Source organism: Embiotoca jacksoni, unplaced genomic scaffold, assembly GCF_022577435.1.
Source record: "Embiotoca jacksoni isolate LCO1_2020_lvr unplaced genomic scaffold, fEmbJac1.0.p SCAF_16, whole genome shotgun sequence".
NCBI lineage: Eukaryota > Metazoa > Chordata > Actinopteri > Embiotocidae > Embiotoca > Embiotoca jacksoni.
The window spans coordinates 9667239-9693380 of NW_027185296.1; the positions used below are offsets into that span (position 1 = coordinate 9667239).

Consider the following 26142-nt stretch of genomic DNA (forward strand, 5'->3'; position numbering starts at 1 on the left):
TCCTCCTTTGATGAGGTGATTTATTTAAGGGTGAACACTTGGGGAGCTACTCCAGTGAGTGCTGCACAGTCCTAAAAGGTGGAGGACTCACAAGATGTTAAAACAAACAACTTCACCTATCATTACACACTCCCTGCCTTATATGTCCTCCTCTTCCAGACTCCACAGCCTTCTGTCTCTGCCGAGATAACATCACTCATGACAACATTAGGGTTATTTTGGAAAAGTGCACTCAATCAAACATGAAAGATTGGTGGAGTGCCCCTTTAAATAACAGTTTAAACAAGTCTAGTGATGATGGCAAGAAATGACACAATGTCCACAGAAGTGCCTCCTGTTAGTATGAGGTGTCCTTTTCAACAGCACCTAAAGGACAGTCTGAAGTTTTCTTTTCTCGGTAACACTGATTTTATATGAATGGACAGTTCTCGCTGAGCAGCAGTGGAGCACTTGTACAGCAGCAACACAAAGGACAACAACAGTTGGCTCCCTGTAGATATAAATAATCCTCAGATACCAGCGGGTCTCACATGTCTACTTTCATCTGGATTTGTGAACAGTTTGTGTACGAGCCGCTTCCCTGTTCACCCTGGAGAACGCAGCCACAGCAGCCACAGCAGCCACAGCAGCCACAGCAGCCACAGCACATGTCTGTACTCAGCAACAAGCCGGTGGGGTTCAATATGTGGTTTGACAGACAGTGTAACGTTCTGATATGGAGCCTGTCTGCAGGGCGGCTGTTGTGGCTGACTGCTGTCATCCTCTGGTGGTTAAAAAGAGAAATGCACACACGAGAGACAGAGCTGTAGGTGCTGCTTGTGATCAGAGCTCCGAACCACACAGACATCATAGTTCTGCTGCTTTGTGCTTCCATGTGCTGCCCGCTGGAAAAAATAAAGGCTCAATGGACCGGAAGGAAATTATTTTTTTATAGCCTTATTTTGGTAAACAGACATCAATTGTTAAAATTCAAAACAAATATCGATTTAATGGGTTCAGAGTTTTTAGTTTTATATTAGATAAAATGGTTGTTTTTTTTTGCATCATTAATTTGTAGAATTACCAGTTCTGCATATTTGATACATTGTGCATATTAATTCTCACCAGAGCTAAATAAAAAGGTTGAATATATGACACAGATCTAATTATGTTTAATTATAGCTGCACTGAACCACATTTAACCTGTACAATGTTAATATTACAGAAACATTTCATCAACACAGTTCACAGCTGTTCAGGCCAACATCCTGCTGATACATTTCTAAGTGTTAAATGCAACGACAGCTTTAGTGCCATGTTGTTAATTTTTATGGTTTTCATGAGACATCAGTGACTCCAGCTGGATATTGAAAACAATAGGCTCATACTGAAATTAGGATTTAATAACTACAAACATTGTGAATCTGAGCTTCAAAGATTTGAACTGATTTATCAAAAAAACATGGTCAGACAGCTTCATTCTACAGAAATACATGTGTAACATTTGATTTTAAAAAGTTTGCCAAAATAAATTGAATTAGCTATAAATTAAAATTGGTGTATTTAATGTATGTGTATTTTATATATTTATTTTCTTTTTTAATAATCAATAGTCTGCTTAATCTTGATCTAATCTGTACCCCTCCAAAGAAATCATTAAATGGTCATTTCAAAACACAAAATTTGCACAAACTGTTTACATAATTTATCCAATATGTATTTTTACAAGGACTAGCAACCACAATTCACTGGGGGAAGGAGGACCTAAACACTTGACTCAGATCAGAGGAAGGTGTTTTACTTACAAAAGAAAAAGTGTGGTAGAAACCACATGGAAGAACAAAGTCCGAGAAAACTTAAAGTACAAACCGGAGAGTGAAGGACAAAAAAAAAAAAAAAAAAAAAGGACAGCAGAGTCCCAAGTCCAAACAATCTGAAGCACACAACAGTTTCCATGAGTGTTGATTTATAATCCAACAACTATGAGTGACTGATGGGGAGTATAAATACTCTGTCTGATTGCAGATTGACTGTTGGGCAGATGGGAAACTGGGAACAGGTGAGGTGGGTGTGACAGATCTGACACTGAGGACCTCTACTGGGTGGAGGGAGGGAGTCAGGGAGCAAACTAAACAACAGAAACATGACCTAAACCTTTATAGCAGCCTCAAAAGTTGCCTATAAGCTTCAAGTGAAGTGCGAAACACCATATGATGAAGCATAACTTTACAGACTCTGTGTCTTTTATTTTGATTGATCAATAGAGGAATGATATTCTGCAATGTTACAAACCTGTCAAATTAATACTGAAAATAACAATGAGAAAATCAATTTGTCCTTTTTAAATCAAGTTTAAAAAATAAAACTGAAACCATAACAGTAAAGTTGAAACGATGAGATGTTTGGCACTGTTGCCTAAAACCTTTTGAAGATCAACATTTCATAAATTATGCAACGATTTGATCAATCCATCCATCCATCCATCCATCCATCCATCATCTTCCGCTTATCCGGGGTCGGGTCGCGGTTGTAGCAGACCAAGCAAGCTCACCCAGGCTTCCTTCTCCCCCGCTACATTTTCCAGCTCATCCTGGGGGATCCCGAGGTGTTCCCAGGCCAGATGGGAGATATAATTTCTCCAGCGTTTTCTGGGTCTTCCCCAGGGTCTCCCGCCAGTTGGGCGTGCCCGGAAAACCTCCAGAAGGAGGTGCCCAGGAGGCATCCTGATCAGATGCCCGAAACACATCAGCTGACTCCTTTCGACGCGAAGGAGTAGCGGCTCTACTCCGAGTTCCCTCCTGATTTCCGAGCTCCTTACTCCATCTCTAAGGCAGAGCCCGGCCACCCTACGGAGGAAACTCATTTCGTCCGCTGTTACGAGTGTGGTCGTATTATTATTTTGTGCATGTGTATTTTCTTTGTTTCTGTGTGAATGAGAGTTGCGGCAGGTGTGAGTGTGTATGCAAATTTGATGTGCAGGTGCAGATCCTGATTGGTGGAAGGGTCCTGGCACGAAGGTGATTGGGCTCCAGGCGGATGACGCAGGGTATTTCAAACCCGAAGATGACGTTCCTCGGGGCAGGAGGAATTACCCAGAAACCAACTGGCCACACGGTGCTCAGTTCATTTCGCTTATGTCTATAGTTAATTAAAGCTGCCATTTCTGTTAACCTTTTTGTCCTGTGTTTTGTTAGATTAGAAAGGTAAGATTTTCTGTTTCATTGGTTTTGGTTAGGTTAGCAAATATCAACTTCCGAAGATAGTATTGTTTTGTTTGTTGTTGTGGCCTTGGCTCACCCCGAAGTCATTTTAAATTCAACTCCCCATTTTGTATATAGTGTAAATACATTGCTAACTGTTCAAAACAACTTCACTTGTTCCTTTGGCTGCTTGGGACCTGGTGAAGACGGGGGCACCTTATGTTCATGTTATGTCTCGGCCACCCCTAGATGGGGCATAACACCGCTTGTAGCCACGATTTCGTTCTTTCGGTCACGACCCAGAGCTCGTGACCATAGGTGAGGGTCGGAATGGAGATCGACTGGTTTCCCCAAAACGGTCTGGTGCAGCGCCTATTTTACTGCTGCCGCCACACCGATCCGCCTGTCGAACTCCCGCTCCATCCTCCCCTCACTCGTGAAGAAGACGCCAAGTTGCTTGAACTCCTTCGCTTGGGGCAGGCACTCCGTCCCCACGTGGAGGGACCACCGGTTTCCAGTAGAGCACCATGGCCTCAGATTTGGAGGTGCTAACCCTCATTCCCGCTGCTTCACACTCGGCTGCAAACCGCCCCAGTGAACGCTGGAGGTCGTGATCTGAAGAGGCCAACAGGACCACATTGTCTGCAAACAGCAGAGAGGCGATCCCGAGACCCCCAAACCTGACGTTCTCCTCCCCCCGGCTGCGCCTAGATATCCTGTCCATGAAGGTCACAAACAGGATCGTGACAAAAGACGGAGGCCAACACCTACCGGAAACATGTCTGACTTATTGCAGAGAATGCGAACATAGCTCCTACTGCAGTTGTATAGAGCTCGGATGGCCCGTTGCGACGACTGGACCGGGGCCTCCACCAGACGTTCCCAGTTCACCCTCACTACACGTTTGGGCTTGCCAGGTCTTTCCAGCGGACTCCCCTGCCATTTGATCCAACTCACCACCAGGTGGTGATCAGTTGACAGCTCTGCTCCTCTCTTCATAAATTTGCTGACGATTTGATCAATAAACATATTGTTTCAGCTGATGCTCTTTAGTTTATCATAATATGTTTGTATGTAAAGGGAGTAGTAACTATAGCTAATGGTTCAATGTAGTAAAAAGTACAACATTTCACTCACTCTCAAATGTAAAGCAGTAAAAGTACAAAACAGAAAGTAAAGACCTTTCAAAGAGCTTCTTTATGAGCGATGCATCACTGCATGGAGATTCCAGGTCAGCATGCTGCATGTTTCATCAATGATTTACAGTGACATTTAAAAAAAAAAAAGAAAAAAAAAAAAGTTGTTTCCGTCTCTGCATACATGGCAACAACATATGAACATTCATCCAACCATCAAATTAAAGTATGCATTATTGCAGTGTTCCTGCACCGTGTGCATTGATTAGCAAGAGAGAGATTAAAGGTCACACAGATGATGTCAGAATTTGCAAAGTTGCTCTGAATGTAAAGGCCTTGAGGGCTTGTTTTTTCCTCCAAGGCCTCACTCTGAGTCAAAGGTCAAATTTCCTGACTTTTACTGAGTAAAACATTGAATTTCCATGACATATGACGGATGGAGAAACAGGAACAAAATGAAGTAATTTCCAAAGCAGTGATGGTGGCAGCATGCTTTTCACTGCTGGTGAGACTGTAAAGGACTCCCTCCCCCATATTTTAATAGATCAATAACGGTTTTACAAACATTACTTGGAGCTTTTTGGTCATCTACTCAACCAGTCATTGAAGTCATGGTTTTGTTGCCAATTCTCTTGAAATTTTTATTTTCCTACAGGTTTACCTTTGTTTCAGCAGCTACAGGAAAAAAAAAACACATCTTGACTGAAGCCATTATTGACGAACTGGAAGGAGGATAAAACCACTTGGGAAACAAGTTCAGTAAGCCTTCTTTGACAGGGATTATTGGTACGGTATTCCTCATGCATGCATGCTAATCTGCAACACACTGTGATCTCATTCTGAAGTTAGTTAGCCACCCGTTCAAGTGCTGGCAGTGACTGCACCAACAGTTCCTGGTGCTTTTGTTGCAGAGGAAGAAGGAGTTCAAAATTATTGCCAGTCAACTAAACCTTGAGAAAGACATCAGCAGCATATCACCTAATTATCAGATCTGTGTAGAATGAAAAACATAAAGCCATGTTGAGTAAGTATCCATTTAATGGCGCTGATATTCAGCTACTACATTACTTGCTTTTCAACCAAATCTTTCATCTGTTCAGTGATTTGACTTTTTATGAAGATGACTTTGACTTTGAAACAGCATACTGGAGAAAATGAGGCTGAATAATTTGCTTTAATATTCAAATCACTTCAATGAACTTTTTCAGTTTAGTTTTTATATAATGTCTGTCCATCTGGAGCTCCCTTCAATGATGTGCTTTGATTTTGTATTTTTATGTTTTGCCCCTATTTTATTTCTCTGCCGCCAAAAGTCCATTTTTATCCTTTTGTTTGGCATTTTGCAACTATATATGCACTATAAGTGCCATATTAATTTAGAAAACAAAAACAAATATTCCATTTTTAATTACAACACACCACTGACATGGTACAATATATTGTGCACTCTCTGTGATTTGAAATGGTCCATAAAAATAACTGCTCCACAGAGGGTGATCCTTAAATCAATACAGTGGTATGATGTATTTTGAAGCTGTGCAGTGACCCAGACAGTATTTTGCATAAAGTTAATGGAAGGATAAGGTCAGCTAAACTTTTAAATTTGACATGGTGTAGTGTAGCAGTGTTACTGCAGCGGAGAGGCTCAAAGTGCTGATTCAGCTATCCAGACATCAAATGACATCAGAGAGCTACATGGCTTCGCTATACATATTTTGTATGCTGATAAGGTAGCTGCGGTGCGTGTCTGAACATAAGGTACAGTGAGGGCCCTTATATCCTGACTGACTAAGCAGTTTGGGAGACATATCTTCAATAGTACCTTTAATGAAAAACATTATTAGATTTTCTTTTTTATACTCACTACAGTAAGTTTTTTTTTTTTCTCAGTTCATCCATTGGTCCTGCATGATCTCAGCCTTAATACATTTCTGAAGAATAATTGATATGACGCTACAGACAATAGCTGGATAGCAGTTTCCCACTTGGAAATAGCTTTAACACTGATATCAAAGTGGTAATTATGACAGGGAAAGTAACATTTTTCTGAAAGTACTGATATAACTGACTCGGCGCTAAAAAGTATGGAAATGCAAGCGTATCACGTTTTTAGTAACAATATACAGTACTTGCTTGTTAGTATAATGTTCTTCAGGGAAACGCAGCAAATTTTTGTGTCTTTCTGTTTTGTGTTATCAGTGTTTATCGATTGAGTCGGCCATCTTGAGTTGTCCAATGTCTTAAACAAAGGAAACCCTCCCATCTTTACTTCTCCTCTCACATGGCCTAACCAGGTGTCCCTGATATGTGGGACGGCACACCATTTAAATCCCTTGTCCTGCGTTGGGCATAGTGAGACGACGTCCTAGATTTTGACCCTGCAGGACAGATGAACTTCTAAAATGTGGCTTTGATCCAAAGGCTTTAAGGAAAGCAGGGCAGGAGGTTATGAAGGGGCTGTGTAGGTTAAGTGCAGGTTAGTCTGTCATCATCTTCGCTGTCAGCACCACAACCAATGGGAAAAATTGCAAGTCACCACAAAGTCACAAGCTATGCAGATTTCTGCAGAATATAATGGAAAACTATGACAATGAAAAGGAAATGCAGCAACAGCAAAGACTGGAAACTACTTATAACTTGGTGAAGCTGGTGAAAGGCAAGTCTCAGAGTTTTCTTTTGTCTTTTTTGACAGTTATGTCTCAAATACCCACGGGGGAAGAAAACTTTGTGAGGCAACACCGTACTTATGAGTCTCACAAGTAATGTTTGGCTCAAAAAGAGATGTGGCAATCTGCGGATGTATTCCCACTGAAACCCAAAGCTGATTGACAGATAAGAAAAAGGTTGCCTAAATAACTTGTGTTTACCACACCAGCTCTCCAGATCATGCAGGTCAGTAGACTGTGGTAAATAAATGTTTAGTCCTTCACCAAAGGTCTAACCTCAGACCTGCATAACATATTGTGCATGTTTATGTTTTATAGTTGAATAGATATATCAACGTTTTAGACTACCTCTCAGCATTTGTAATATTTACATGTTTTTTCTGCTAAAGAGCAGCAATGTGCTGCATAGATGTAACAAGAAAACTATCTTTTTCAAAATAACAAGTTAAGAGATCATAGCTAAACTAGACTGACGGACTTTTCTTGTTATAATGATACTCTCTCTCCTTAAAAAAAAGACACTAAACAGGATACTGCTCCTTGTTCAAACACTGTAATTTTACTTGAAAATTTTATGATTTTGAAACAACATACTCTTTCATTAAAACAATACACATTTCTGATTTCTCATTAAAACAAGATTTTTTTTTTCTATTCATAATGTACTCTATTGTTAAAATGAGAAATTGTTGCTATAAGGAGATACTTCTTTTTCTCATAACGACATCCGCTACTGAACAAGATATTTTTCAAATTTCTCATCAAAACAACTTACTTTTCTTGTTTCTCATTTAAACAAAGTACTTTTACATTAAAATGAGATAAATTATATCTTCTGTAATTACATACTCCCTCATTAAAAAAAGAAATATTTTTAATTAAAATGAGATACTTTTCTCATTGTACACTTTCTTGTTAAAGCGTGATACTCTTCCGTTTTAAAAAAAACAAGAGAAAATGTTGCTATAATAATGACATGCAACACTGAACCAGATCATTTTATTATTGTTTGCTAAAACATGATATTTTTCTTGTTGCAATGACACACCTGCTCGTTAAAAGGATACTGAGCAAGATGAAAAATATAGACACATCCTGGCTCTCAAGAGAAACACAAAATATTTTTTTAATAAAACCAATATAACCCTACTATAGTATACGTATGTGTGCGTATGTTTCGATTAGGCATTTTCCAGCATCAATCTGCTGCTAACGTTACTCAAAACTGCTACTCATGTGCGTCATGTGTAAAATGTGTGTATAAAGGTCAGCGAGCAATTGCACATTCTGATAGCAGTGTGTTTTGATAGAGCTGTGGACCTGGATAAGAGAGAGGATGGTCCTCTCCACCAGCCTATACTGTAACCCATCTCTGCTTGTCAAGCTATATACTATGATTGATGTCATTTGGTGCCATCAGTGACAGCTTAATTTGGCGGAGAGAATGGGCCCGCTGAATTGAAAAAGCAACTTAAATGCAGCTAAATCCTTGACAAACAGATGTGGGCCAGATGTTAGTGCCACAGAGACCCCAAGATGGATTTATCAGTCCGCCAACTGTAGGCCGCCTGATCTGGATGTGCAGGGGTATAATCAAAGGAGAAACAGCACGTGCAGACCGTTGTTCCATCAAGCGAGATTAAGTTGGCGTTTTGTCACGTTGACAATATAAATGCATCTAAATATGTACTGTAGGCTCATAGAGTATCTACTGGATCATAGCTCTCTATGTGAATCTATCTGGAGAGAAAACTGATGAAACGTGGCAATCTGTGTCAGCTATGATCTTACATTCATACAATACTCCGTGACATACATGTCATGGTACAACTGACACAATAAAGGCTTTTCAAGTTTCATTGTCACTGAGCTTTTTGACCATCAAAAGCAGGCGGGTGGAGTCAGTGAAGCTTTATTGGAGTCAGGTACATAACAAATAAGTAAAAAAGTAAGGTTATAGTGACACAGGCTTTAACAGCTGTGATTTCCAAAGGCCTTTTAATGAAAAATGAAATGAAATAGATACATTAAATATGGTCTGAGATGCTGTGTTTCCAAAGAGGGAAGCGTGGAGCTTAAATGAATGAGAGTGTAGCCATATATAAAAAAAAAACACAATTGCCAAAAGGATGAAATGGGGATAAAAATATATCAACAAAATGAGGGTCAAATGGTAACATAATACCATGAAGAGAAGTCATTATTTATATGAGCATTATTTATTGCTTCAGATATTTGCATTTAAAGAACAGCCTGTATCTAAAATTCACTTAATTTGTAATAACACAATACAACTTATTAAATAGTGGCAGGCCACGCAGGCATAAAGTTACATGATCACAATCAGACTGCAAACTAACTCTGCTGAAGTGAGTGTAGTGCATGCAGCTGTTGGTGTGGGCATCATGTAAAAAGACTGAAGCTAAAAAATGAGCAGAAAAGCGTTTTCATTTGAGATTATTTCATTCAATGAATAGCACTGTTTGGGGGGGAAATACATTTAGTTGCTTTGTTGGCACGATTTGATGAGACGATTGAAACCATCTTTCTCTTGTCTGTCCGAGAAATCTGGAGCCAGAAGCTGATTAGCTTAGCTTAGCTTATTTTAGCTTAGCATAAGAATGCAGAGGAAAACAGCGAACAAAGCTCCGTCCAAACATTTAAGAATATATGTTTGCACACCTCTAAAGCTCATAAACTAACAACTATTACAAACCCTAACCTTTGTTTGCCTCACAGTGTACGGATTTATTACATTTAAAGTCAATACCAACTGCTACGTTGTAACGAGTTAGTTGCTTCCCTTAAAAAAGAGACAGGAAAGTCTGATTTTATGTTAATTGATCTGTCTTATACTGTTTTTTTTTGTTTTTTTTTCTCATCTCACATCATCAAGACCGTAAAAATTAGACTTTTGAGCAACCAACTAGAGTTTCCATCAAAGGTTAATTTAGTGCAAAATCACATTTACAGTTACAGTAACTGCCAAGACAACAGAGCCAGGCTCACTGTTTCCCCCTGTTTCTAGTATTTATGCCAAGCTCAGCTAAAGTTATCTGGCTGCACATTTACTGTACAGAGAGAGACGCATTCATCTTCTCATTTAACTCAGCAAGAAAGCAGATAAACACGTATTTCCCTTAAAGTTAAACTATTCCTTTAATCTATCACTTTCCAATCTAATGACAAATCCTTTCAAATGTTTTGCCTGAATCCCTAAAAATGATAAACAAACATGTCAATTTAAAATGATATTAATCTTGTCATTGTGACTTGTTGTCTCTTTGATAAGCTCATGTTAGTCTCTAACTACGTGACAAAAAAGTGAATCTGCTCAAAGCATTAAAATATTTATCAATAATATTTGCGAGTTATCATCAAAGCGAATAGAAACAAGAAACGTATCTAAAAAAAACAACAACATGTTTTGAAAAAGCATTGTATATTCTGTCAAAACTGCTCAAGCTCAAGCTACTCGGCTCATTTCTCAATATCCAGTCAATGAAGCACTAGACTAGATGAACACTGTTGCTGTATATGCGTTACATAGAAGCTAACCTTACTGGCTTGGTGGTGCTTTTCTAAAAGCAGGGCGTATATACATGTTTCTTAAACTACTACCATACTTACATACATACAGGATTCTCAACATGGTGACTTGGAAACAGAAGCTGCCACTATCACTTTCGCTTGAAATCTGTCCCTTTTTGATCTACATCAACAGAAACACAAAAAGAAACACGATCCTTCATGAAAACTGGCCATCCTAAATCGAGAAAAGAAGCAAAAATGAACACGGCGTCAGCTATTAAAGGTGTAAAACTGGCTTCTAAAAAAGTAATTGCAGGATATTTCAGTGCATTCATAATGAGTTCTCACACTCTGAAGGCAACACATTTAGCATGGCTATTCATCTGCTTATAACAAGGAAGCAAAGTTCCACGTGCCGGGGCCCAGCTTCACATCCCTGGACCTCCAGCTCATTTGTACAATGTAAGAGTTCCAAAGGTAAAAGCCAGTTTAGAGTAATAACACAGTAAAAATTTTGTTTTGCATAGCATTTGGCCTTGCTGTACCATCTTCTACTGTAGACTGGAGGAGAAAATATAAGTGCCAAATGCTAAATCTTAAAAAAAAAAAAAAAAAAAAAAAAAAAAAAAAATATTTCAGAAGCTAATCAGTAACTGAGATCTAAAATGTGATAAATGAAACGTTTTGCTTGCTAACCATACAAACTCAAGGCAAACATGGCAAAATGTTTCTGAAGCCACACACATGCATTGTTTTCAGATTACCCCAAAAAAAGAAAACACATTTATGATACAAGGACTAAGTGCTTGGCAATGTTTTTGATTGCAATCCAGTTATCAAATCCTGAAGTGGTTGTCAGGAGCTTACACAGCTCCTTTGATCACTGGTTCCCTATTGAGATACGTAGCCCAGTACACCAGGTTGAAGGTCCCAAACAGCACAGGGAACACTATCCTGGACATCTTGTCAATCTTGCTCACGCTGTTGTAAGTCTTTTTGGGATCCGGGGCCTTGGTTTCAGATGGTTTGAGTTGAACAGCCGTGCTGTTTGAAATGGTCGAGATGGATGCGTCCTTTGTAAGGTTGGCTGTGTAATTTACACCAGTTGAACAGGTGTTGTTTGGCTTCTTCGACAGGGCTAAAGGGTCTTTTTTCTGTGGATAGGGGGGAGAAAAAGGCACTGGTTCACTGTGTACAACAAAAAAGCTCTATCATTCAACATAATAAGGAGAAAAATAAAAGATGGCTGTTAAAGGTAGGGATCAATGTCCTTGGACAGCAATGAACTGGCACTGTGCCCCAACACTGGCAGACTGGACAGTGAATTTACCTTCTTTAACTTTTACATCTTGCTTAATTTATCTCTTACTTTATTATCATGTGTGGCATAGACTTTTGCACCGCCCTATCTGTCTTCCATCTCTCGCCACAATAAGAAGAGAGAAAGAACAGCGGAAAGAAGAAAAGGAAAGGTAAGCAGAGTCAGTTTGGGATTACTGGCATACCCTGTGCCCACGCTAGGATTTAAAGTGGCTGTGGCATTAACTATTCTGTGATAGATTCAAAGGATTTTTTTTCCCTTTAGGCTTTTATCTTCTTTCAGCTATTTGTTTTGGTTTTACAGTCTGCAGCTTTAACTTCACTGTTTTGGTTCTGTGACATTACTCTAATCAAAATGTTTCCGGGCACAGCAGACTTTTGTTTCAAACATAAATCTCACTAGCTACAGTTACACATAGTAAAGCATATTTAATACTCGTCGTACTATACATGTGTAATAAGGCTTGAAATGCTACTCCAAATAAATGCTAATGTTACTCCATATATGCTAGATATATAAATAAAGTACTTGTTTGGTTGGCATGTTAGCCACATAAGAACATAATATGTCAAATGTTTGTATCATGTCAGACATATTGAGTTCTCACCAAAGGGAGGAAAAAACAAAATAAACCGAAAACAAATAATTGCTGCTTTAATTGCTTTTTCGCATTTGTTATAAATCATGTTACCATCATTTAACCACATTGAAACTACAAGTTATCTCTTTCAAACATGACTCCCAACATAAATAGACATACTATGGGTCTGTACTTTTCCTTAGACATTCGTGGATAAATCTGTCTAAACCCGCCTCTGCCAACCCACAGGCATTACTAAGACATTACTTAGAAACAACATGAAAATAAAGCCCAACATTTACACAAAAAGACGAGCTTGTCATGTGAAATCTCTACTTTCTAGCCTTCAATACTGACCTTCATCGGTAAAGCAAGTCTAAGGTGCCAGGTTGGGTCCTCTCTACGTGATATCAACAAGGAAACACAAACCTAGTGTACATACCTTGGGCTGCTGGGCCTCCATTGCCTTTTTTCCATCCCAGGCCCAGCTCCTTTTGGTGAAATAATTAACGGTGGCGAATTCAATGAGGGCGGAGAAGACAAAGGCATAGCACACTGCGATGAACCAGTCCATGGCCGTCGCGTAGGCCACTTTAGGCAGCGAGTTTCGAGCACTGATGCTGAGAGTGGTCATGGTGAGCACTGTGGTCACACCTGGCGATGGAGAAAACTGGGTCAGTTTCACTCACTAGACTTGCTATTCTGTTTTTATTCCAGCAGATTAAGTCAAAGAAAAAGCAGGGCACATATCAGAGCATTATAGACGGGTCAGGCAGCAGCGCGGCTTCATAGAGATAAGAATTAGAAGTATTCAAGTCTTAACAGAGAATTAACACCTCAGCTTGAACACTGCAGTCTTTTAACAGGTAAAGGTACGTGTGATGTTGCTTTACTGTGTAAAATACTGAAGTTGTTTCACTGCATAGTGAGTCTGCATTTTCCAAACTCACCAAAGACAGTCCGAGCCGGCACAGACTCCCGGTTGAGCCAAAAGGAAACCTGCGACAGGATTACAGTCATGAAGCAAGGCATGTAGGTCTGGATGACAAAGTAGCCGATCTTTCTCTTCAGGTAAAAGTGAGCCATCATCACGGTGTATTGACCTGAAGGAAACAGCAGAACAGAAGACATGGTGTTACTTAAAGGGTTGAAATCATCAATTCCAAAGCTCATTCTGCGTTTAAAGAAATAAATGTGAAGTAAAACTGGATGTGATGTAGAATACTGTATGATTTGATGCAAGATTTCCCCCCAAAAAAGTTAAAGCAGCTCAACTGCTTTAACAGTATATCAGTTTGCCTTGTACATAAAATTGAAATGTATAGGAAAGCTCAATATTTGAAATGCAGTTTTGTTTGGAAAAATGTTACTATACAACCATCATATAAACCTCACAGTGTTAATACCTTGAATTACATGCCCCCAATGAAACCTGCAGTAATACATTGTTTGGCCACTTGTAGGTGGTTCAACAGGTCGTAAACACAACACTGACATACTGTAGGATCAAATGATACATTTGTTAAGGCAAACATCTAACTAAACAGCTGCTTATTTGCACATTCAGCAAGCACAGAGAGGGATATTAGTATTGATTTCATTTGGTCTCCACCAATTCTTAACTACTTATTTGTCATACAACCAAAACAATTAGCTAAAAGATGCTAAAACGCTTTACGAATGCACAGTCATTTGCTGATTTGGGAAATTTAACATGAAAATATTGATTGATACAAATATTTTATTTTACATCAACTATTGCAGATGTAAATCAGTTTAATATGTAATCACAAGACAAAAATAACCTTCTGTGGTTCTATTTCTGGGGTTTATCAAAATAAATGTCTTTTAGCTACACTAAGAGTAACACATCTTCCTGGAAACAACGTTTCTCAGCCTTTTTTGTATTACTGTTTGACAGAAAAATTCATCTCAGGGACCCTCTTTTAAAATCTATCCTTTTTTTTTTCTTTTTTTTTTTTTTACAAATGAATGTTTTCTGTGCATGCTGAAGTTGTTTACTTGTATATTTGTCATTTTAATTTACTTCAGTGAGCAGGTGTTGTGTCTTCCCCTCATGCGGGAACTGTGATTAAGTGCTCTACAAATAAACTTTACTTGAACACGGCCTGACTTCTCCAAATATGTGAGCTACATTATTGAAAAACAGGTTGGTGGGGAAATCATCATATCCTGTTAGCCAACTGAAGATTGCATTTGAAGGATTTTTTTTATTTTTTTTCTCAAAAATCCTGTTGAGCCATGGAGTCTGATAAACTATAGAAAATCCACAGATGACTGCTGCTTTCTCCTGGCAAAATCAGATTTTTCTGTCTCACTAATCCCTTGTCACAATCTGCATCCTGTATATCTCTCTTGCTCTCCCTCACTCTCCCTCTGTCTCTCTCTCTCTCTCTCTCTTGTTCTATGTGCATGAATGTGTGTGTGTGTGTGTGTGTGTGTGTGTGTGTGTGTGTGTGTGTGTGTGTGTGTGTGTGGAGGGGGGGGTGTAACAGACAGTCCATCCCATTCTGTCAGGCCAGGCCAGCCTTGATTGGGGACGTACATCCTTGCCTTGCCTGAGCGATAACACTAAAACAGACCTGGATCAGCGGTGATTACAAGCAGGTGCACAGGTGACTGGAGCAGAGGCGGGCTGAGAGGGACCAGAGGAAAGTTTGGATTGTCTGTGCGATGCAACGACGAGCATCATGTCCTTAATGAAAAGGGCACCTGTGCTGCCTTTGCCAAGACGACTACCAGCCAACAGCCCCGCTCTGTGGTGGCAAGGCCTGGTGATCCCCGCTCTTATCTGACTGCCTGCTGGGCTCGGAAGTGGATGGAAATCTCCAAGGTGTGAAAAAATGCGGTTGTGGTGGATTTTACTGTTTGGCTTTTGGAGCGTCTGCGGGGAACTGCCATTCATAGCGGACAACAATGCGGCTATGTTGGTCAACTGGTGAGTACAGATTGAAACCATCTGTTGAGCTTGCCACTTTCTATTCTGGATCTGGAGGCACTCATGTGTGTAATATAATGAAATTACAGGTTTACCGATCGCCACTTCAACTCCTGTGTCTATATTTTCATCCTCTTTGGCTTAAACTGTGAGGTCAAAGGTCGTCCCCCACCCCAGTGTAATTACTTTTTCTGAGCTATTCTTGGCTCGTTAAAGAGGGTTTGCACCTCAGATTAGCAATGCTAATTAAGGTCATGCTGGTTTTGTGTGCCATCCCCCGTTAACTTGTCTAAGCAGTGTGTGGGGTGATGAAAGAGTTACATTCCCGTGTGTTCATCTGAGTCCGGGTCTCCCAGCAGCGTGAGCATGGTTTGGATTTCCTCCTGCTGCGAGAAAAGCACCGTGGCACACTTATCGGCAAATGTTTAGCTCTCATGCATATCCAGTGCAAACACCTCCTTCCCCCCCAGCAGATCCAGGATAAAGTGATCTCACGATCCCTGTATACATTACAGCTATAGGAACGCCTCCGCTGGAACAAACTCACTATCAACTGGCAGCAGAAATCTATTATCGTGCTTCTTTACATAACAGAATTAAGCAGATGCCGCTTACCCCCCGCCCCACACGTCTCCGCGGCAGCAGCCAATCCCAGAGCTGTGACTGTGACGTCACTCGGTAAAAGCACAACTGATGGGCCTGCATACGGATTAACCCTACAGACTCAGTGGCTCAGACCACGGATAAGTGTTTTTTTTGTATGTGTGCCCCCCCCCCTCCCCCTCCCCACACACACACACACACACACACACACACTCCGTCCATCTCTCTTCTCTTGGCAGCCCCAGAGACAGCTGGCTGTGTGTGGGAGGCATCCTCAAATCCTTCTGATTCATTCATTGTCTCTATCCAGCTTGATTTGAAAACGTTTTCTTCGCACAACCTCTTTGGATGGCACACACTGTACTAACACAGAGTGGAATAATAGGGTGGAGGTGGGGGGCTCATCATCCCTGTTCTGGCCTGAAGCTACTGTACCAGAGCTGCTGTAGGAGGGGACGTAATGGCGGGACATAAGAAAATGAGGGAAAGCTGGCTGAGATGTACGTAAAGGGTCATGATGCTGGAGGGTGTGTCATCTGTGATCTGTGATCCGTACCTCGGCTGGTGTAGATGTCCTCCGTACCCGCCGTCTGACCAATCAGGTGGTACTGGTTGAGCCGGGAGCCCTCCTCCGCCACTACCACTGACTTGGCTGCTCCCTGAGTCCACGTGTAGACCACTTCTGAGACCGGATACGCATCTAAACAAACAAGACACAAATATGTACAGATGTTTTACAGTTTTGCACCCATTGAATAGTGAATATTTCTAATAAGCACTCAATAAGCATACAAAATGCAACTGTTGTGCAATCTTTATTTGATAGTTTAGTTTGGTTTGTGGTACGAGGAAGTAGATTAATCAAGCTTCATTAACCTTAATGGACACAGCTGAAAAAGGGACAAGCAGGAAGTGTAGAAATCGACAAGAAGACAGAAAATATAAGAAAGATGTTTCAGTCATGTTGAAGTAGTCAATTGTTAAAAAGTAGGGAGAAAAATTACATTCATAAAAGAAAAATGTAGAGGCCTTTATCTCATAAATATGAATGACCGTGCAGGGATCTCACAATTTAGAGAAAAGATCTTTTTCCCCGTCATTTTTCCCCTAAAATCACTAGATTAGTAGCTTCATAATTATGAGAACTTGCATTTATGAGAAACAGTCTCATAATTTTGAGAAAACGATCTCATCTCTCTCACCAGATCAGTTTTCTCTGCTTCAAATAGTGTCATTATTATAAGGAGAGGTCTCCATTTTTGTTTTCTTTCAGTAAAACAAAGATGAAAAATTAGATGAGGGATGTCCCACTTCAATTTTTTTCCTCTCCTTAAACTGATTCAGACTCTTAAACTTGGACTCTAATCATGCAGAAACTCTCAGTCAATTAAAAATGAATCAGCAAAAATGCCAAATGTTCACTGGTTCCAGCATGTTGAATGTGAGGATTTGATGGTTTCTCTGATAATAAACGGAATATTTTGAGGATGCAACAGAGAAAACATTTAATCACTGGAGGAATAAAGTAGTTATTAAGATAAATCAACTTTTAAGAATAATGACTATCAGTGGCATTAATTTGACAGCTGTATTTTTAATTTATCTATGTTTATAACGTGTAAATGATCATCGTGTATTTAAGGTAGAATGAAGCAATACATACACATCATACATTAATAACAAGTAGAGATGTTCATACCTTAACATTCTCTGTCTTGAGCAGATTAATAATACTAGTGCAATATGTTTGAATGAGACATTCTGTTTATCTGTGATGAGTATTCTAAATGAAACGTCCACTACTGCAGGATGTGGTAGAAAGCTGTGGGAATAGCTCAGCAGGTTGAGTATTTATACCAAATAATATTATGAATTACATAATTCTAAATGTTTTTAAACATTGCATGTCTTGCTCGTACCTGATCTGTTTCAGTGTGGAACTTCTGTCTCCCCCCTGCAGTGACAGTAATTACAAAAACACTGTCGATTTATGTTTAACAGGCTCCGTGTAACATACTCAACCTCTACTATTATGGCTGTAAACCCACAAATACATTGTTCAAAACTTCCTTCATCACTCCTTTCACTATCAGATGTCTCCGGTGCGCATTCTCTGCCTATTGAGCATACTGAGTATGTATTCATTGTGGAAATGTCTCACCAGACAACAGGTTTAAAAACTGCTGTGGAATAGAGATTTCTTTGACACTGGTCGGTTTACTCAGCGTTGTGTGAACTCATTTGACAAGGACTCGAATGTAATGGACATTTATTTATGTGTAAAAGTCCTGCAAATGCTGAATATCAGATCACTAAAACTTGTCACCTTTTGAAAAATGCCATTAATACTGAAAAAAAAAAAAAAAAAAAAAAAGCTTTCTCCTTTAGCAAAAAGAGTTCCTCCTCAAGGGAAAATGCTCAAGATTTAAGGAGTATAAATGTGGGAGTGTTTTGGAGTGGTTCACTTATTAACTGTAGAGTCTGACTCCCTTCTTTCCTGCCTGTCAAAGTGTCATTGAGGAAAACACTGAACTCGCTAACTGCCTCTGTTTTGGAGAGAAAAAAGCAGTTTATTAAAAGATATATTTTTAGATATATTTACTTTTATTTGACAGTGAGCGTGAGATAGGAAGGCAGTAACAGTGTGTCCAGCTACAGGAAGTGAACATCTGAGAATATATGCACCTACTGAGTACGGGCCCGATACACTCAGCTATGAAGGTCACCCCCCACTGACTCATTTCAGAGAATAGGGGTCTTCTAAATGAATGTAATGTCATGGCTCAAACTAAACACTGAGCAGCATGTACATACACAGACACACTGTCTGAACCTACAACAAAAAAAGCTAATGCCCCATCAGCCCTCCACACGCACTGCATGTCTGTCCCGTGTATTATTTTCATGTTCCCTGTGGGCTTTTATTGTTACCTCCTCTCAAGCACAGATTAGTTTAATGAATGACATGTTACGTGAATGCAATTGTGTACAAGTTTTTAGTCATGTTTGTTTTCAGGTACAGGTGCTCTCGCAGGCCTCACCGTTAAGCAGATAAAGTCATATTTTAGAGCAGAAAAATACACTAACAAGCTACTTTATTCCCTAGATAGTCCCTTAAATCGACTTCCTGAGCATCCACAAGCCTAAACAGCAGCCTAAATAAACTACTATGATCACAGTGAAGGACTTCTTTGGGGTTTTATGGCATGAGGGAATAAGCTACAGTGTGCACCAGGATTTGGCAACACAGGAAATACTTGTTAGTAGGATCATATTAGCTGCGTGTTTGTGAAGTAAAATAAGGAGAGCGGTATCATGAGAGAACTGTTACAAAAACTTGAGTCGTACACATCTTCAGTGTAATGTTGTTTTTAAATATTGTTCAGTAAAAGCCAGATTTCTCCAGGAGTCTCTACTCCTCGGCTTTGAAGACATTTACATGGCGTGGCTGCGATACAACATTTGACATTTCACCCACTTTGCTTCATTACACAGAGATTAACTTGGTATCATTGTTAAGAGCTCGTGTTTGGATCTGATGTAATCAGTTTGAGTGTATCACAATACACAGATGTTACTAATAGTATGATGTTATGTGTGAATGTTGGCACAGAGTGACAGATTGACGCGGTCGGACTCAGTGTTGAAGCACAGCAGAGATTCTGTTTGCTGCCGCTGCTTCAAGCGGATGTTTTTAAAAACTCAGCCTTTCATTCATTGGTTCATTCTGGAAACAAGAAACCTCTGCAAAATGCAAAAGTACTGTAGTTCAAACTCCACACATACTGTACAGTAGATGCACTAAATCTGTGTGTGTGTGTGTGTGTGTGTGTGTGTGTGTGTGTGTGTGTGTGTGTGTGTGTGTGTCTCAATCGTAGCACAGTGCAGCATCCAATCTGACAGAATTGCACTAATCCAGCAACTGTGGTGTCAGAATTTAGATTGATTTAGATTGACCTCAGTCAGCCAGTCGGTGGATTATGGTCTGAAAGACTCCCCACATTGTCTCAAACAAGTCTTTGTAGAAACAGACCATGTCACGCATTTACTGTCTGTATGAGCGGAGCCTGGAAAACATCACTGACAATTCATTTCCTCGCACTCCTCGTGATTCGGTCCACACTTAAACTGTCCAGAGAGCTTCGTCTGGAGGTCAAGGCAACACTTGCAACACTGAACGATAAACGACGCATTATGCAATGACTAAGCCATTCACTGCTTTAAAAGTAACATACAAAATTAACTTTAATCCAGTGTAATCAAAGACTGAGGGTCACATCGTTCGGTTGAATGTGTTGCTACTGCGTTCTGGACAAGATGGAAAAGAGAGTTTTATGCTTGTCACTTAAACGGTCAAGTACTTTATTCATCATAGCAGTATATATTAGAGATTAAAGTTTTTCTTTAAATTTAATTCAGCATCAAAAACAGCAGCCAAACTTCTGGCAGTCAGTTTGATATAGTGACCGAAATGAAGGAGCAGCTTTGTGCTCCTCTTTTTATTTCTGTGCCAGTGACTTTCCATCAGTTGCTCTCACCCGTATCATCTCAAAATATTTTGAATGACTGGTACTCACCCTCATCAAAGATACTGTCCAACCTGATCTATACCAGCAACAGTTGGTTACTCCACCTGGAGAGATACAACACCTGCATCAGCATGCTCTTTGTGGACTACAACTCAGTGTTTAACACCATCATACTGAGGGAACTGGTCCACAGACTACACAACCAAGGACTAACTCCCTCAACATGCACCTGGACACTGGACTCCCTCATTAATTGCCCGCAGACTGTGCAAACACACTTTCTCCACCTTCATCCTAAACGCTGGCGTCCTCCAGGGCTCTGTGCTGAGCCCCCTGCTTTATGCCCTCCTCAAGCTTTACTGCCAATCCCTTCACAACTCAAACCATATTGATAGGTTTGCAGATAATTCAACAGTCATTAGGCTTGTTTCAGACTACAATGATAGTGGAGGGAGGACATTTCGAAATTGATGCACAGCAAAAACCTGGTTTTAAACAATAAAAAAAACTATTTTGGGACTGCCAAGAAGACCAAACAGTCCCGTCTCCATCAACGCATAGGCTGTGAAGAGAGTCTCTATCTTAAAGTTTCTTAGAGTCAGCATCACAGAGGACCTCTCCTGGGCATATAACACCTCAGCAGTGGTGGTTAGGGCACAACAATGCCTTTATTTTCTTGAGAATACCCCTGAAAAGCTGCTCGTCAACTTTTACAGACAGCATCCCAACAAACTATATGACAGCAGCTGCACCAAAGCTATCAAAAAAAACTAAACTTCAGCATTTTGTGAAAACAGAACTGCCATCACACCTGTGTGACGAGAGCTAATAACTTTACAAAAGACATGACACACCGTGGACACCATCTGTTTTAAGCTCCTCCCCTCCGACAGGTGCTCCAGGTCAATCTGCACATGCACAAACAGATTGAAAGGCAGCTTCTTCCCAAAAGCTGTGGCTCTACTGAACTCAGACATCACATCCGTCTGGCAGACGTGATGTGCTGCTATCACTGAAGTATGTGCAATATTTACTCACATGTCGATTCAAGCCACTGATTACGTGCAGTATTGCTGCACCACACACACACATACATCATTCAACACCCCAATACACCATCACTTCACATCTGTCAGACCACACCTTTACTGCTGATGCATTTTACACTCTGATATCAGTTGTATTTTATATTTGTATTTATTGCCTATAGATAGATAGATAGATAGATAGATAGATAGATAGATAGATAGATAGATAGATAGATAGATAGATAGATAGAAATGTACAACAGAAAGTACAGGGCAAAGCAATAAATTACAGAATGTATAATAGAGTTAGTACAAAATGCATTCTCTTTATTTGGATTTATACGGCTAAGATTGTTTACTTTTATATTACTGATATTTTATATTTCTTATCTTATTCCTGTCTTATGTATTATTTGTAAACATGTATAAAGTTTTAACTATAAAATCAAATCTAAATCTAAATCATAGCGATAAAACTATAAAATCAACCAGTTGATATTGATTTCATTGTGCACAATGACAATGAATTTCTTCTATATTGAATGTAATCATCATCTGTAACACTGCAGATTCAAGTATAATCTTGTAAACCAAAATAACCTCAGATTTATAATCAAGTTGAAGAAGATACCCAGCATATATTTTATAGGTTGCAGCTGGTTGAGAGGCAACCTCAGTGATGACAAAAATCCAGGAAGTCATTGCTTCTAGCTAATAAATAGTCAAGCATAAAATTCCCCTGTAATGCAATAAATGTGCTTTTTTTTTTTAAACACTTAATTAAATCATGTAACATTTTAATTATTGAACTTTAGAGGTGCTGGTAGGTGGATTTTGTTGCCATCAGGAGAGCCAGCCCTGCTGTTTCCTGTCTTCATGCTGACTGCATTATATTGTGGCATGAGTGTAGTATTGATTTTCTCATCTAACTCTACTTCCCGCACTATTCAACTTTTCTATTAATACAGTAGCTCCATGGACAAAACGTAGATAAAAGTATAAGCAAGTACAAGCAAATGCAATGGTTCCGAGTGTCGTTATCACTCTATAAGCCTTTTCCATTACATTAAAAGTTGTTTGCGATACCAGACAAAAACGTTTGCTAAATGGTCTGAACTTACCAAGCGTTTCCCTACTGTTCACCCATTTACACACACTTAAGGCCTGATTGACTAAGATCTCAAATAACGGGTGCTAAAATGCGTGCTCCTTCCAAAAGTTTCCAATTTTTTTTTTGCACCCGTTATGCAATCTGTCTGGAAATGAGACAATTATGTCTCATTTTGTTTTCTATTTGCATTTCACGTCATTTACAGGTGCGTGAGGTGGGCTTCCTCTATTCATTTGTGAGATGAAAGCCATTATTTCAGCTATGAAGAAACCTGTGAGAACACAATATCAAAATTAGCATTGTACCATGATATCATCTAAATATAATAAGGCCAGGACAGACACAGAGTCGCCGGTATAGATACTTGGCTACACGGGAGGAATATTGTATCGAGATGTTTGCACGAGGTTTTTAAATTAGTACCTGTATGTTTTTCAATGTAACAAACCATATTTGAAGGTTAATGCATTGTAATTAATGAATCATTTCTGTAAATCCACCTAAATATCAGAATGTGTGTTCACTAAGAGGTAAGAAACCTCTCTGTGTCTGTCTGCTGAACTTTACACTAACCTGAGACTGTTTGCTTGCGTTAGCATGAAGGTTAGAAGCAGAGGGACATAGTTATCGAAACAAAAAAAATGTACAACATAAAACCACAACATATCCTTTTTGAACTATTTTTGTGCGGATTAAAGAAATGTAGGACGTGTTGGTGAGCTTTGGAGTTGCTGGTGGGAAGCTTTCTTGTTTCCCCCTGACTCTAGTTTGTTGCTGGGCTTAGCTGATGTCTCCTGGTTGTAGCTTCACACAGACAGTAGTATTCAGTACTTTTTCTCTTTTGTCTGACTCTGGAGAATAAAATAAGATAAATGTGACGGTGGATATTGCAATCCGTAATAAAATGTGGAAAGGTTATGAGATTTAAATGGGGGAAGTGATAAGATTAGCATAGTAAAAAAAAAAGAGGAGGAAACAGATAACTGAAAATGCAATAGACACAACTTTGGAGTATATAGCCATGTGTAAACCTAATTCAAACACTTTCTATCAATCACGCACTTAATTCCAATTGTGCCTGAGCTACAACTATGTAGGTACAGTAGGCAGAGACTGGTGATACTAAAGTTCAGTCCATGAGAGGTGATTAACACAAAGAAGAGGTCTGCTGTTGCTGTGGGAGTGTTGAGCTCATGGGCGAGAGCTGCTGTCCATCAGGTCAAAGGATTAGCTGGGGTTAATGGAGTCGGAGAAAACAGGATATACAAGCACAGGAACTTTTCCAACGGAGAACCTCACATGTTCTACATTTTTCCTATCACATTTAAAAAGTCATTATTTGGTGCCTCTTATTCTGAAGTTAGCCACGTATGCAACTTTTTCACCTCCACTGTAACCGCACAGTTCGTTAACGCTGTTTAAATATAAATAAAGTGCATGCCTCTAGAATTACATGACAACATATACCCATTCAACCATATTGATGCGTTTGTACAGCCTTGTTATTTCTGCATTCTTCAGATACTTTTGGGTATTTATAATAACATATTAATTTATTTTTTTATGTGTATTGGTTTGAAATACTTTTTTGCAATATATATTTTTACATTTTCTTTCTTTTACTGAGCTTTTTTTAATGTCCAACCTGAAAATTAACATAAAAACATATCCATTTTGGCCTCTTTTACTTGTTAGCGGTGAATGGCTTCATACGTTTGCCCTTATAGGGTTAAATAAAGTAGAATTCAATTAAAGTAAATTAAAGTCATCTATCACTCCAGTTCCAATGAAAGTTCAGGGTACCAGGAATACGTTTCTGTATTTACACTTCACGTAATTAATTCAAGGCGGTTTTTACTTTCTGGGCTCCCTGATGAGTTAATGGACAACACGTAGCTTGGCATCAAAAACGGGAACCAATGTAGTCTGAGACACCTGCTCTGATTATCGCTGTCCACGGTCTCAGCTGGGGGTTGAGGTGAGCAAAGTAGGCGTGGGAGTGGCTAAGTGTCAGCGGGCGGCAAGTGCAGCTCGGCATCCTGAGCCAAAAGAGTATTGCGGCCCGAGATAACCCTCCATACGTCAGCGGCAGGGAAGACCTCAAATGCTAATTTTAAGCTTACGTGACAAGAGATCCCCATTTTTGTGCCAGTGCATCTGTGTGAGCCAACCTGACCGGCTTAGGAGCCATGAGGAAGGCTGGGCACAAACTGTTCAGCTGTTTATGTTCAGGGTATTTTTAAAGGTTACCTTGGTGGTAAATGTAGGTTTGGTGTGTGTGTGTGTGTGTGTGTGTGTGTGTGTGTGTGTGTGTGTGTGTGTGTGTGTGTGCCTCTACTCGTTTCCATTGTGTGTGTGTATCTGTTTCAAATATTTCCCATTAAATGTCGTTGAGGCGCTGAAGGATGCAGGAGAGCAGCCCTGACATGTTGATTAATGGCTTAATCAGGAGTAGTGTGTCAATGTCTACATAGCTATCTCCTGCACCACCACAACAGTAGCTCTGCACCTGAGGGACACGGGCTGTCAAACACACCGAGGTACATCCACCCCTTTGTCCTCTGCACAGATAAAGGCACTGAAACTCAAACTACATGCTGCTTCTCTCACATGTCTTTTGGGAAAGGTTTGATAACACTTGCAGTGACGCTGGTGTCTCGACTGCTGACATGCATCATTCACACTTTACCTTTTCCTGCATTATTAAATGTTGTTACGCAGTGGATGCATTTGCTGAGCGGTGTGTTTACTCACAGCTTCCAAATTTTAGGGGACAAGCGTGGGCGTCCATTGGGAAATCCTCCAGCTGCATGGGACATTCTGCTGAGATAGTCAGCCTGAAAGAAGAAGTCAAACATCCAAAGTCAGAAAATGAGCTGACAATGTAAAATAAAACATCCTCGTCATGATTATATTCAGTCATAAACATATTGCCTTATCATCAGTGGTTATTTCATTGTGGTTGTGTTTCATTTTGTAAACAGTAAGTAACAGTCAAAATTTATAGTTTGTCTTTTATTAGTGTGTGCGAGATAATTAACAAGAGTAAAAAGCACAGAGCAGTAAGCAAGTGGACCACAAGAGGGACTCGTGGGGACGCCTGTCTGAGAACAATGATGCAACCATGTGTGTGAAAGTCAGCTTGAGAATCGGGAATATCAATTAAGCACAGATAAATAAAAATAAAAAAGATGAAGCTTAAACAGAAAGAGGACAACATATGAGCTCCTGTAGTGGATTTAATGTGAGAACTCCACCCAGACACCCAGACGGTTAGTGTACCTCACAGCCTTAGGTAATGCTGCCCTCTGCTGGACACATTGGGAACAGTCAGAGCTGACTATAATTCAAACAGTCACGCTATGATATCACAGTATAATACAAAGGTTAAACTGGCCAAGTCCTGTCAAGTCAACATTTTTGTAAAACACATTTAAAAACAAACAAGTGCTCTGCAACTAATAAAAGCAAAAACTAATAATACAAAACAACAAAAACC

The 26142-nt window shown here is 39.8% G+C and overlaps 1 protein-coding gene across 4 annotated transcripts in view; it reads right to left on the reverse strand.

The window, feature by feature from the left end:
• Positions 1-8827: 8827 nt before the first annotated feature.
• Positions 8828-26142, reverse strand: part of gabra5 (gamma-aminobutyric acid type A receptor subunit alpha5) — a 28129-nt gene continuing 10814 nt past the window's right edge. For all 4 annotated transcript variants that reach the window (XM_069150830.1, XM_069150828.1, XM_069150827.1 and 1 more), the window contains 5 exons: positions 25398-25480; positions 16532-16675; positions 13364-13516; positions 12856-13067; positions 8828-11666 (listed from right to left, as the gene is read on the reverse strand). In XM_069150830.1, the coding sequence (XP_069006931.1) occupies positions 11376-11666; positions 12856-13067; positions 13364-13516; positions 16532-16675; positions 25398-25480 (883 nt within the window). In that variant the 3' untranslated portion in view covers positions 8828-11375. The remainder of the gene's footprint in view (positions 11667-12855; positions 13068-13363; positions 13517-16531; positions 16676-25397; positions 25481-26142) is intronic.